At 35.6% G+C, this 12,500-nt stretch overlaps 1 protein-coding gene across 1 annotated transcript in view; it reads left to right on the top strand.

Annotated features, from left to right (window-relative positions):
- Positions 1 to 11,941, top strand: part of Dek (protein) — a 19,231-nt gene extending 7,290 nt beyond the window's left edge. Inside the window, exons 3-8 of the mRNA XM_043033640.2 lie at positions 7,146 to 7,303; positions 7,436 to 7,590; positions 7,849 to 7,990; positions 8,583 to 8,906; positions 9,238 to 9,390; positions 9,545 to 11,941. Coding sequence (XP_042889574.2) covers positions 7,146 to 7,303; positions 7,436 to 7,590; positions 7,849 to 7,990; positions 8,583 to 8,906; positions 9,238 to 9,390; positions 9,545 to 9,556 — 944 coding nt within the window. The 3' untranslated portion in view covers positions 9,557 to 11,941. The remainder of the gene's footprint in view (positions 1 to 7,145; positions 7,304 to 7,435; positions 7,591 to 7,848; positions 7,991 to 8,582; positions 8,907 to 9,237; positions 9,391 to 9,544) is intronic.
- Positions 11,942 to 12,500: the final 559 nt, after the last annotated feature.

Raw genomic sequence — 12,500 nt, 5'->3', positions numbered from 1 at the left:
AAATGCATCCTTATTGGCACAGGGGCACATTGTAGACATTGTGGGCATGGTTTGAGTACTTTAGAGCAAGAGGTCGGCAACTTGCTGTTATGACATTGCTCTCTAAATATATTGCTTGCTAGAAACTGTGGATGAGTGCCATTTGAGGATCTCTTTCCTACTGGTGCTAAAAGAAAGTGGTGTCACCTAGGTTTTGGAAATTAGGTGTAATCCATTTTGCTTAACATTATAGTAATTATAGTTATTATGACTGCAAGTGTTATCATCACTCACTCATTACTTATAGCACACTAGAATAACACAGTGAATGAAAATCCCTGGACATCATGCATGTCATCATGCCCATTATCAGGCCAGAGGTCCTGCTTTATGTATGTCATGACACCTGTCTGCATTGCGTTAAAACATTCATTTGAATAGTTAGTCAAACACTGAACATTATTTATTTATTTTCTTAATCTATGCATGAGATTATATAATGTCAGTAAGTGTTAAATAATATTCACTTAAACTTTTAAAACATCCATTGAAAATTAATTCAATTCCTTTAACCTGTTAATGTCAGGTGACGTGATAGCATGTCATGTGGTGGCTCGGGAATTTATATCACATCATGGCTTTCCGTATGACCGGCACGCTGGGTGATAGTGCGCATAACAGTCAGCTGCGGCCAGAGCGAATGAATGCCCTGAGGTATTAGGCTTGCATGCTTGAAATGCCCCTGTGTTTAGATCAATTGGAGCCTAAACCATCTCGTTCTTATTGGGTTGATTATTCTTGATAATAATTTTCTCTAAATTACTAAATATGATCACTTTGTTTTTCCTCAAAGTAAAATTAAATCCACTCTGGTAAGATCCAAAATATTGTTGGTCTTTCAATTTTATTCAATGCTATCTATTTACCAGAAGAGCTTGGGGTGACAAATCGACTATTAAGGTTTTCTTTAATTTGATTAGGATAATAGTATTTGAAATATGGTACTGATCACATTTGTATTTTATTTGTATTTGAAGTTTAATATTTGAAAGTGCAGTACCAAATATATTTATACTTTATTTGTATTTAAAGCTTCATATTTGTAGTTGTGCTTGAAGATTATAAATGTGGCACATGATGTGGCACATGAATGTGTGTGACAAAATTGCTACCTGAACTCAGGTAGAAATTCAGGCAGGTAGAATTTCAAACTACAAGTTTCCTCAGTCAGACAAAAACTGGCTAGCTGCTGAAGTACTCTTATGCTATAGCTTATGTCATTTCCCAGCGTATGAGGTTTCTTGATTAAATTGCTGAACAACTGTGAATTCAGGTGTTCCATTTCAGTGAGCCTGTGAATTTATCTAAATGGAATGGTCTGTGCGGCCGCCAACTCTCCCACCCATGGTTGGGAGAGTCTGTTGTCACTACAGCACAGCCCACTTTTATTTTGAAGGGGTGGCCATTGTCTTTTTGAATATACATGCTTTAATTCCATGCTCCCTTTTACTCAAATGTTTTAACTGATTAGATTAGCTGTCACCCGCTCATTATTTTTCTCAAAATCAATATTTTATGCAGTCTGAAAGAATTGTTGCTGCCAAAAACGAGCAACAGCAAGATCAAGCCGCATGTAACAAATACTTAGAAAAATGGCATAATGTTGAAGTCAGACTGTTAACAGGAAGTCTAAAAACCAGGTTTACAACCATAAATATGAGACTTGTCATTAATGCTTATTTCATCTCCAATGTGATAATTAAGCTATCCACACAGCACCTTGATATCATATCTGCCCACAATCCCCCAACAGAAAGATTTATCTGGCCAAAGCGGCCTGGAAATCCGCAACCCTACCTGTATCATAGGTGACTTCAACAGCCACAGCACTAGCTGGGGCTATGACCAGACCATTGATGGGGAGAAAATTGAGCAGTGGACTATCAACATGAACCTCTTGTCTCCTGTATAACAGCAATGACAAGCCTACTTTCAGAAGCACCCACTGGCAAAAGGGTTACAATCCTGACTTAACATCATAAACCAGTTCCAGTGAACTATTCTTCTGACTATTCCAAGATCCCAGCATAATCCAATCTCTCAACCAGCCAAGACAAAATACATCCCAAGGTTCAACTGCCAAAATAGCAAGATGGGACACCTTCACAACTGAAGTTGAGGAAGGCATTAAGTTCGTTCCACCGATACCGAAAGCCTATCCTGAATTCAAAAACTTCATTTGGGAAACATCAAAATGAACATCCCTAGTGAATGTCGCAAACTATACATACCTGGAATAACTCAAGAATGGAAACTCCTCTGTTAAGAATACAGAGAATCTTTTGAGCAAGACCCGTTTAGCAACCTTACCATTGCCAAAGGGGAAGAGGTGCTTGAACATCTACAAGCTACCAGAAAAAAGAAGTGGAAAGAAACAATAGAAAACACTGACCTAAGGCCTAATAGCAAAAAAGCCTGGAAAACAAAACAGAAATTAAGCTCTGAAAACAAAGACATCAGTTAAATAGCAGCAATAACACCAGACCAAGTAGTCCACCAACTCAAACTAAGAACATCAGATGTGAGATCAACAAAGAATTACAGGATCCAGATGATTTTTCCCCTTTCACCTTCCAAGAACTTGACAGTACCATTAACCCACTCACGACGGGGGCATTCCAGCCTTGCATGTTACAATGCCGGGGCTCTTGAATGCATAAGCCTAAATCAGTTAAATAAACGACGCCGTATGACGTCACCCAGCGAACGGGCCTTGAATGTGCGGTACCCGTACTGTACCACCCGTCCAGAGAGGGTTAAAAAACTTGAACCTGTCGATCATGATAACATCTTAACTGACATTTCAAACATTTTGGCCCAACAGCTAGACAGTGGTTAACAAAATTCTTCAACAAATATACAGAAACTGAGCATACCCAAAATCTGGAAAAAGAGGAAGGTAGTAGCACTACTGAAACCTACCCAAAAAATTTTGCTCAATATCACTACTTTGCCACATGATCAAACGGTATGAGAAACTGATATTATCAAGAATCTTTCCAAGCATAGAAGAACAACTCATGCCAGACCAGGCAGGATTCAGGCCTGGATGTTTCTGCGTGGCCAAGTCTTGAACTTGGCACAGGACATCAAGGATGGGTATGAGCGCAAACTCATAACTGGAACTGTATTTGTAGATCTGTCTGCGGCATATGATACAGGTAATCAGAGAGCCCTTATTCTGAAAGTCACCCAGATGCTTAAAAACCCAGATGACGTCCTAAGACGTTATGTACTTTTTTGCCAAGTTCTGGGACCGGTAGTTGTATGTGATGAAACGTCAGTAATAGATCGCTAGATTGTTCTCAAATATAATCATTTTACATAATTTCTTAGACTCTGTTACTTTAGTTTAGATGTTTGAGCGTCATAAAATGAGTAATGTTTAAAAAAAATGATGTCACAGAAAACTGTGTGATATTGATGACATCATGGTAATTTCTGCCTCTTGATCAGTTGAATAAAAAGATCTGAGTTGAAAAACTATTATAAAATCAAATTTGTTTGGCCAAGAAATAAAATATATTAAGATGATAAATGAAATAAAAATTACTAATGCAATACTACTACCAATATGTTGATTACCTGTGATATCATGTCATGTCACGTCACGTGGTACATGTACATACTCATATGTACCTGTATGATTATTCATATTGTTCTTCTTTTCGTTTTGGAAAAAAAAAGAAAGATATAAAACATATTTTTTAATGCCCCACTAAAAGATTGCTTCCACTTTGCTTTGGTATTTTCACATAGAAGTGAAGAATATAGCCAAAGTTCAATAAAAACTAGAAAGGCATTACCATAACATTTCTTGAACTAAAATAACTCCTCTGAATGTGGCAATATTTTTATGTGCCTTTATATTGTAGACACATTCATTAAAACCATAAGGATATGGTTGGTGAAAAACGCTCTGAGAGGTTCAGCGCAGCCCCGCGCAGCAAGAAAACATCCCGGCACGAAGCGTCGCTCGCTTGTTATCTTCCTAGTGTAAGCAGGAGTAGGCGAAAATATGTCCTGTTGTGAATGGGTTAATGGAATCATCCTATGATCTCCACTTTTATGTCGAGATGGAAGGGAAAAAGACACATTGGCGAGACCAGTCCAATGGACTACCCCAAGGATCTGCTTTAGCCATGACCAACACAAACTGGGGAGCTGACCCACATACTCTGAAGCAAACAGCACTGTCACTCTGTTATTCATCTGCAGAATACTGCGCCTCAGTATGGGCACGCTCATGCCATGCCCATAAGATTAACCCCCAGTTAAATGAAGCATGTAGACTCATCATAGGCACACTGAAATCCACCCCTGCATTATAGTAACTGGCCACCATTGCACCACCAGACATCAGAAGGGGTGTCATCACAAAGAGAGAAAAACTCCTGCATACAACAGACTCAAGACACCCCTTACACAACTATGAGGAAGTTGGATGCTGCCTGAAATGTAGGAGAAGTTTTATGATGGTTGAGGAACATGAAAATACCAGCACTTCAGATGCATGACTTATCCAATGGGGAAGGACATCTGACCCAAACCAGTTCCCTGTAATGCCACCAATGGGAGAGGAATTTGAGAATGGGACATCCTTTTCTAGAAAAGAATGGTGCACACTCAACAGAGCATGGTGTAAAGTCGGCTGCACAGATGCTAGCCTCAGAAAAGATGGGGTTGTATAGAAAATGCAAATTATGACTGTGGTGAAACCCAAACAATGGACCACATCCTAATAAATTGTTCAGGAGGTTTAAATTGCTGTGATTCTGACCTAAGAAATCTCAGAGCCTGCATTAGCTTGGCTGAAAAATTGAATAGAATGACAGTAGCTTGGCTGAAATATTGAATAGAATGACAGTATGTTTTATTATATATGCAAGTTGTATCCAGCCTCATCCTAGTCAACTAGTTCTGCAATGGGCAAAGTTCGTATAATTGATTTAGGCCTATGTGTTCGAGAGCCCCAGCATTGCAGCCATGCAAAGACGGAACAGTGCCGGCGGGAATGGGTTAATTGTATTGATCCTTCGAGAAAGGGCAGATTTGCAGGGTCAGATCACTTTCGTATTGCATTTTCTTTTCTTTTTTATTATTATTATTACCAGCTTTTTACTCCTTCAATTATGATGACCCATTATACTTAATTCTAATTAGTATCACTTTTCTAATATATAATTTATAGACTAAAATCTTGAGATGTGGTCTGTTTTGGAAAGGACCCGTCCATGTTTTTGGATAATGTAAATCATTCAGTGGCATCATCTGTTTCATAAAAAGATATCATAATTGTGGTTTTGATGTCATAAGATTTTTCAATATTATTAATTGAAAAGTCTGTATGTTAGAAATAAAATTTCAATTGGCAGTGGGCATTAGTTTGGAAACGTGAAAATGGGAAAATTATCTGAGATCTAACAATAAACTAGTTTATCAGAAAGAGAGGTTACTGATGTTATTTGTCCATATATGATCAATTAAGATAGTAGAAATGGTGGTAACTTGGTTTGGGTGGAATGATGTACAGCACAAAAAGTTGGTGTGGAGATGTGACGCAGAGTATAAGATCTGTTTTAACCCATTTGCGCTGGGGCTTATATTTGCCTAATGCTGCTCCCGCCTGCTAGATAACAATCGTGATATCTCTCCCGGCACAGTGCTGCACTGCGCCTCTCAGAACACTTTTTACCCACTGATTCAACAGGGTTATAATAGGAGGATTTGTATTTGTTTACATTATTTTCATGTAAAAAAAATATATCTGTACAAATGGAAAACATGTTATTAGATGGAAAGATCATGATGTTATAGGACGTCATCTGGTGGGAAAGAAATATTCCCATGTGATATCTCATCATCCGGCATGAATGGGTTAAAGAATCTAGCCTGTGAATTGTCTAAAGTTAAGGTTAGACATACAGTATTCTTTCCTTTCCCTTTGATAGCTGGTAGTTCATTCATATATACAAAGAAATCATCTGCATTAGTATGGGGTCTACTAAATAATACCATTTATAATGTTCTATTGCTTTTGACCATTTCTTGACAGATAAAGATTTCAAAAAACTTTATAAAAAAAAAAAGAAGGTAATATTATCATTATTATTATTGATGATGATAATAATAATAATAATGATAATGATATTGGTAGTGATAATAGTAATGATAATAATAATAATAATAATAATAATAATAATAATAATGATGATGATGATAGTAATGTAGTCATAACAATAATAATGATAATAGTACTGATAATGATGATCATGGAATTTATTCAAGTATATGTGCATTTTTTTAGCTGCTCATTCATAACTAATTGCACTAGTCCATATATAGGGCAGGTATGTAGAAGAATTGGCAAGATCAGTTTTTTATGTGGTGAGGTAACAGTAACATATGCATAATATCTACCTCAACAGCAAAGTCTATTGTGACCAGAATAAGAACAAGCATAAGTTAAAGTGAAGGAAATGGAAATATATTTAAATAAATTAACAATTTCAATTAACAAAGTAAAATATGAATCCCATTTAAAAGAAGAAAAAAAAAGAGCAAAATAAAAAACAAAAAATGGCCAAAAAGTATATAACTAATAAGAAACAATGCCAGAGAGATGTAAAATCAAATTCACTGCTTCATAAAATTCACATGAGCATGAACAACAGAACTATAGATATGCAGGAAAGTCATGGATACTTAGATGATATTTCTATAATTACCCTTCTTTAGCATATGTCCACTAGAGCCTCCAGATCATCAGCAACTGAACTTGCCTGTGAAAACCAGCAGGTTCTCACAACTTAAATCACTGGAATTTAAAAGGACTTAAAGCCAGTCATTTAGGACAAAGGACAAGAATTTATCAATCAACAACCTGATAATGAATGAAAGAAAGATTAAATAAACTAAAGTAAAAGAAATGTAGGGTAATAACCTGTAATGAATAATGGTGGAAATAGGTGATACATTGAAGGGGACACTTAGATAACATAAAGGGTGGCCCTCTTGGGGACACTATATTTAAATTACACTAATGAGTATTATTATCATACCAAGGCATAAAAACCTTGACCACTTAAGTATGGTTTCCATTGCAGATGTGCGTCCTCTGTATGACCAGCCCTTAGAGATGAGCGGTAAAAGAGACCGTAAAAAGGTGGAGAGGTTTGTTCAGGAGACTAAGAAAGAAGAGCCAGAAGCGTCAGGGAAAGGCGCAGCACTTGGGGACATTCCATACATCAATGCCATGATCATGGTAAGACAACAGCTAATGCACATCTCTGTCAGTACTTTGACATGGGCACAAGGATGTGAGATATACCATTATGAATCTTCTTTTGGTATGCAGAAGAAAATAAATAGCCATTAATAAACCATCTGATTTCAGAAAATGCAAGTAGACGACCTAAAAGTTTTACACAGAGTGGCATACAGTCGACCTGGAAGTGGAAATGAGGTGAAAAAGAACCTGAGGAAATTTAATGGCTTCCCATTTACGAAAGAAGACAAAAAGTACAATTTGAAATTAAGTAATGTAGAGAGGTCAGTATCTCATATTGCTGTTGATGGATTCCAACTTTGCTGAATACCCCCCCCCCCCCCCCCACACACACACACACACACACATTCTTGCTCTCCCTCTTTCCACACCCTCCTTCCCTCTCTATCTCCCCTCCACTCCTCCCTCCCTCCCTCCCTGTTTTTCTCTACCATCCACTCTGTATTATCATCTGTACATATTTGTTATTAGAGAATACAGAACAAATGATGCCTATCATACTCAGCATCTCTCTCCCCTAGGATTTTGATGTCTGAGATCAAGAAGATGCTCTTGATACTGGGCTTGGAGCGTGCTGGCAACAAGGGTGAGGTTGTGGAAAGATTGATGGACTTCATGCTTAATCCCGAAGACAGGGGACGGAAACCTCCAAAAGTTACAAAGGCAAGTCTCTCTCTCTCTCTCTCTCTCTCTCTCTCTCTCTCTCTCTCTCTCTCTCTCTCTCTCTCTCTCTCTCTCTCTCTCTCTCTCTCTCTCTCTCTCTCTCTCTCTCTCTCTCTCTCTCTCTCTCTCTCCTCTCTCTCTCGTCCTCTCTCTCTCTCTCCTCTCTCTCTCTCTCTCTCTCTCTCTCTCTCTCTCTCTCTCTCTCTCTCTCTCTCTCTCTCTCTCTCTCTCTCTCTCTCTCTCTCTCTCTCTCTCTCTCTCTCTCTCTCTCTCTTTTTTTCTTTCTTCTTGTTTCTCCTCCTCCTCCCTCCTCCACCTCTTTATGTTTTTCCTTTTCTTTGTTGTTTTGATCATGTAAATATATGTATAAATATACATGTTTTTATATGTTTATGTATGTATGTATGTATGTATGTATGTATGTATATATAATATAATATATAATATATAATATATAATAGATATATAATAATATCAATATATATATATATATATATATATATATATATATATATATATATATATATATATATATATATATATATATATATAAAGTATTATATCTTTAGTAATTGTTAATTTGTTTCAGCAGACCAAAGGCAGAGGAAGACCCAAAAAGGGTACGCAAGGGAAGAAGAAAAAGAATAACACATCACTTGAGAGTGTCAAGAGTGGAGAAAGTGAGAGTGAAGAGTCAGATGAAAGTGGAGAAGAGGAGGTGGAGGAAGAGGAAGAGGAGGAAGAAAAGCCCAAGAAAACACAGAAGAAAACACCAGCAAAAAAGCCCCAAGCCAAGAGAGTGACATCAGCCAAGAAAGCGACACCTGCTAAGCGCTCAAAGGCTGTAGCCTCTGCAGACTCAGACTCCGATTCGGATGATGAGCCTCTTGCAAAGAAAGTCAAGCAGCCTCCATCGGTAAGAATGAACAAAGATTTCGTAGAACTTTGATAAGATATAGGCTCATATTGATAACCAAGTCCTTGTTATTTTATGTCAATAGCTGCTGTTACATAGTTCAAGAGGACATTGTGATATCTACCTGTTTATCCTAAATAATGCGCATAATAACATTGCCAGCTGAATACTGAATATTAGTCACATTTTCTCTGAAGTCATTTATATAAATGATTGAAATGATTGACTAATCAGCCTCATCAGAGACAAGCCAAAACACATCATAATCCTGGCTATTTCATGCAGTGATATTTTGATGTTCTTGTTAATGAAGCAGCTAATTTTTATTCAGGACCTTGAGCTGAAGGCAATGGTGAAGAAGATCTTAGATGGCGCCAACTTAGAAGAAATCACAATGAAAAGTGTTTGTCGACAAGTTTATGATAATTACCCAGACTTTGACTTAACTCACAAAAAAGACTTCATAAAGGAAACAGTAAAATCTGTAAGTATTTATTGTTCATTGTGAAATGCATCTTCTTCATAGTTCATTAGTTTTCATTCAATGATGAGAATGAAGTTAAAAACAAAAGTATGTATACTTTACAAATGATTTTATGTGGAACAAAAAATGTTAATACATATCTCTTCTTTTTCAGATTATATCGTGATCAGTTGGCACAACCATCTTCACCATAGTACAAAGTGTTCATATACTTTTTTTTTCTTCTATTTTATTTCTTTATTTTTTCTTTATATTTTTTTATAATGTACTAAAGTCAGAGATAGCTATTTTCCAAACCTTTAGCAAAATTGCTAATTTGCAAATGTTTTAAAAGATATAGTTAATTAACAATAATAGTAATCAATGTGGATGAAGTTTTGAGGCACATTTTATGCAAAAAAAGAAAATGAAACATAGATAAGGTTACTAAGTAAATTTTATAAGGCACTTTTCTTTAGAAATGAAACAAGAAAGTTGACAATGTATATGTTTTGATGTGTTTAAAGGTTGCCTCTTCTATTATGCAGATTGCAGCTAAATGAAACAAAAACCTTTAAAATGTCCACAAAGCATCAAGACTGGCACAGAATCCCTGCAAGACGGGTCTGTCGTAATAATCCATTTCATGTCTTGAGCCCATCTTGACAGTCGTTTGTAGTGTATTTGTAGGAGCGACGAGTTTCAAGAAGGCTTAATGTTATAGGCTGTGTGTTTACTTGTTTGGTTAGAGAGTGTGAGTACTGTACCTCCTCATGCTATGATACGGAAATGGTTACCTGTATTTTTGCATTTTTAACTTATTCAAAAAGACTTCATACAAATAGAAGCTGTATTTGGTAATTTTTTGAGAAATGGATAATAGAGAGAGAGAAAAAAAAAATAAAGACAGACATATGTAGTGTTCCTTTTAGGCAACTATTGGTACATGATCATCTAAAATGGAAAGAAAATAACAATTTAGAAATATCTGTTTTTTTTAAATATTATTTTGTTTAACAGCTTTCATAACTTCTTTTTTTTTTCTGATGAGCATTTCCCCTCCCCCCCAAAGTTGCAGAATAGGGAATTCAAAAAGCAAACAAACATGTATCATATTTGTTGAATGTGCCATTTTTTTTTCTCTTTTCTTTCCCCCCACTCACGTCTCCCCACCACAAGTTGAGAAGCAAAGACTTATCCAGATCACTGTACCCCAGTAGACTGTAGGAGAGACTCTTACACAAAGTATTATTTTATTTATGCATTGTTCCTCTGTTTATCACTATCAGAGAGGAGGAATCATCTTTCAAAAGAAGAAAAAAAAAAAGGAAGTAAATTCACACCAGGACAATGATTATGTTCAATATGATTAATTGAGAGCGGGAAAGAAGAAAAAAATTATTTTGTACGTCTTTTTTAAATGTGCCCGGAAGTCCGTATAAATTATATTTTTGTGTATGGTAATGCCGAATTGTTCTCTTTTTTATGTGTGTGTGATAATTATTGATATGCTTTTTGCTCTAACATCAAGTTATTGAAGAAGAATAGTAAAGATCAGGAGATTTTGAGGGATTTTTTTAGAATCTCTTGTATGAAATGTCTATTACAGCTCTTGAGGTTGTATACTTGCTTTGATTTTCTTAGTTTGACCACTTGCTTTAATTTTGATTTCATCTTGAAGACTTGTTATTGTTATCATAGGCGCATATGAGTATCACTTTGAAACTTTCATCTGTGCTACCAATTTCTTCGTTCCATTGATTTCATAAGTATTTGCTGTTTCCATTATTATTGTCATTGTTTATGATTATTATTCTTATTCTTATTCTCATCCTTACTTTTAACTTGGGCAAGCAACTGAATTCAAATTAGAAGGAAACCGGTTTTAATACAGATAATTATTTGCTAGTTTTTAATTTTAGATATTGGGCTTAGAGATGGACTAAGTAAAGTTTTGAAATTGTGTCATCTGTAATCTAACTGTGTATGACAAATCATGTGCAAAATTACATTTGCATTTTATTTGATATTGCCATAAGAAAACTGTTCACATTTAACAGCACTACATAATTTTGAAATTTCATCAATGTCCATGAAATTGTTTATCTTTTATGATGAATTATCAACACTCAAATTGAAATAATTTCTGCAATTGAAAATGGCATCTAACATCATGCTTTACTGTCAAAACTTTGTTGAAAAGTGTTATAGTAATAGCACAAGTGAGCATCTTAAACTATGGTCAGAGAACTTGGGTATTCCTGTGTAACCTGCAGAAGAGCAAAGAAAAATCAACAGGGAATGTAATCCTAAGATGAAATTGATTGATCAAAAGCAGTCAACACAATATGTAGTTTTAATAATAATATAATCAAAGAGTATACTGCAAAAAGGTAGCCTACCTTCAATTCAGCCTAAAAAGAGGGTTTTAACTGATAACTCAAAGTTTTAAGTTCTAAAATACAACTCAAAATCTCTGATCTTTTACATTTACAAATTTTACCTACCCCTTTTTTACCAGATAAGGTCATGGCAAAATGTAAGATTATTCTAATAAAGTAGGTTTTAGATATAAGTTGGTTTGAAGCTCCTCACACATTTTTAAGTTAAAGACCTCTTTTGTTTTCCTTCTTTTTGTATAGTAATTTCTTGGTCCAATGAATATGATATCCTGATAATGAACAAATGCTGTACTGTGTCTTGATATGTTCAATGTTATTTATTATTATGTTTTTTCGTATCACTTCTTTGTCAATTTTTATATACACATTTTTTTTTTTTAATTGAATGCACACTGGTGGTAGATGTATTTTTAACTTCAGATTCATGAAATTGTGAATTTATAGTAAATGAGACACTGAGCAACAGCAAGGTAGTGAGAGAGAAAAAGAGTGAGTGAGTTGGAGAGAAAGAGAGAGGAGAGAGAGAGAGTGGGAGAAATATTGACTTTGTGACTGGTATTATTTACAATTATCTATATAAATAAGTTGACATTTCCACTGCTTTTCAGTGAACTGTTTAGCCAACAAAGTATTATATTTAAGTAATTTTGCAATCTAATTTACACAGATAGTTTAAAATACGAATATGTACACAATAGCACACAGCAGTAAAAATGAGGCGAGGTCACA

This window comes from Penaeus japonicus, unplaced genomic scaffold, assembly GCF_977035675.1.
Source record: "Penaeus japonicus unplaced genomic scaffold, GWHDUDI00000001_assembly GWHDUDI00000030, whole genome shotgun sequence".
NCBI classification, from domain to species: Eukaryota; Metazoa; Arthropoda; class Malacostraca; order Decapoda; family Penaeidae; genus Penaeus; species Penaeus japonicus.
Note: the sequence above shows the minus strand (reverse complement) of the source record. Positions and strands in the feature narration are given on the sequence as shown.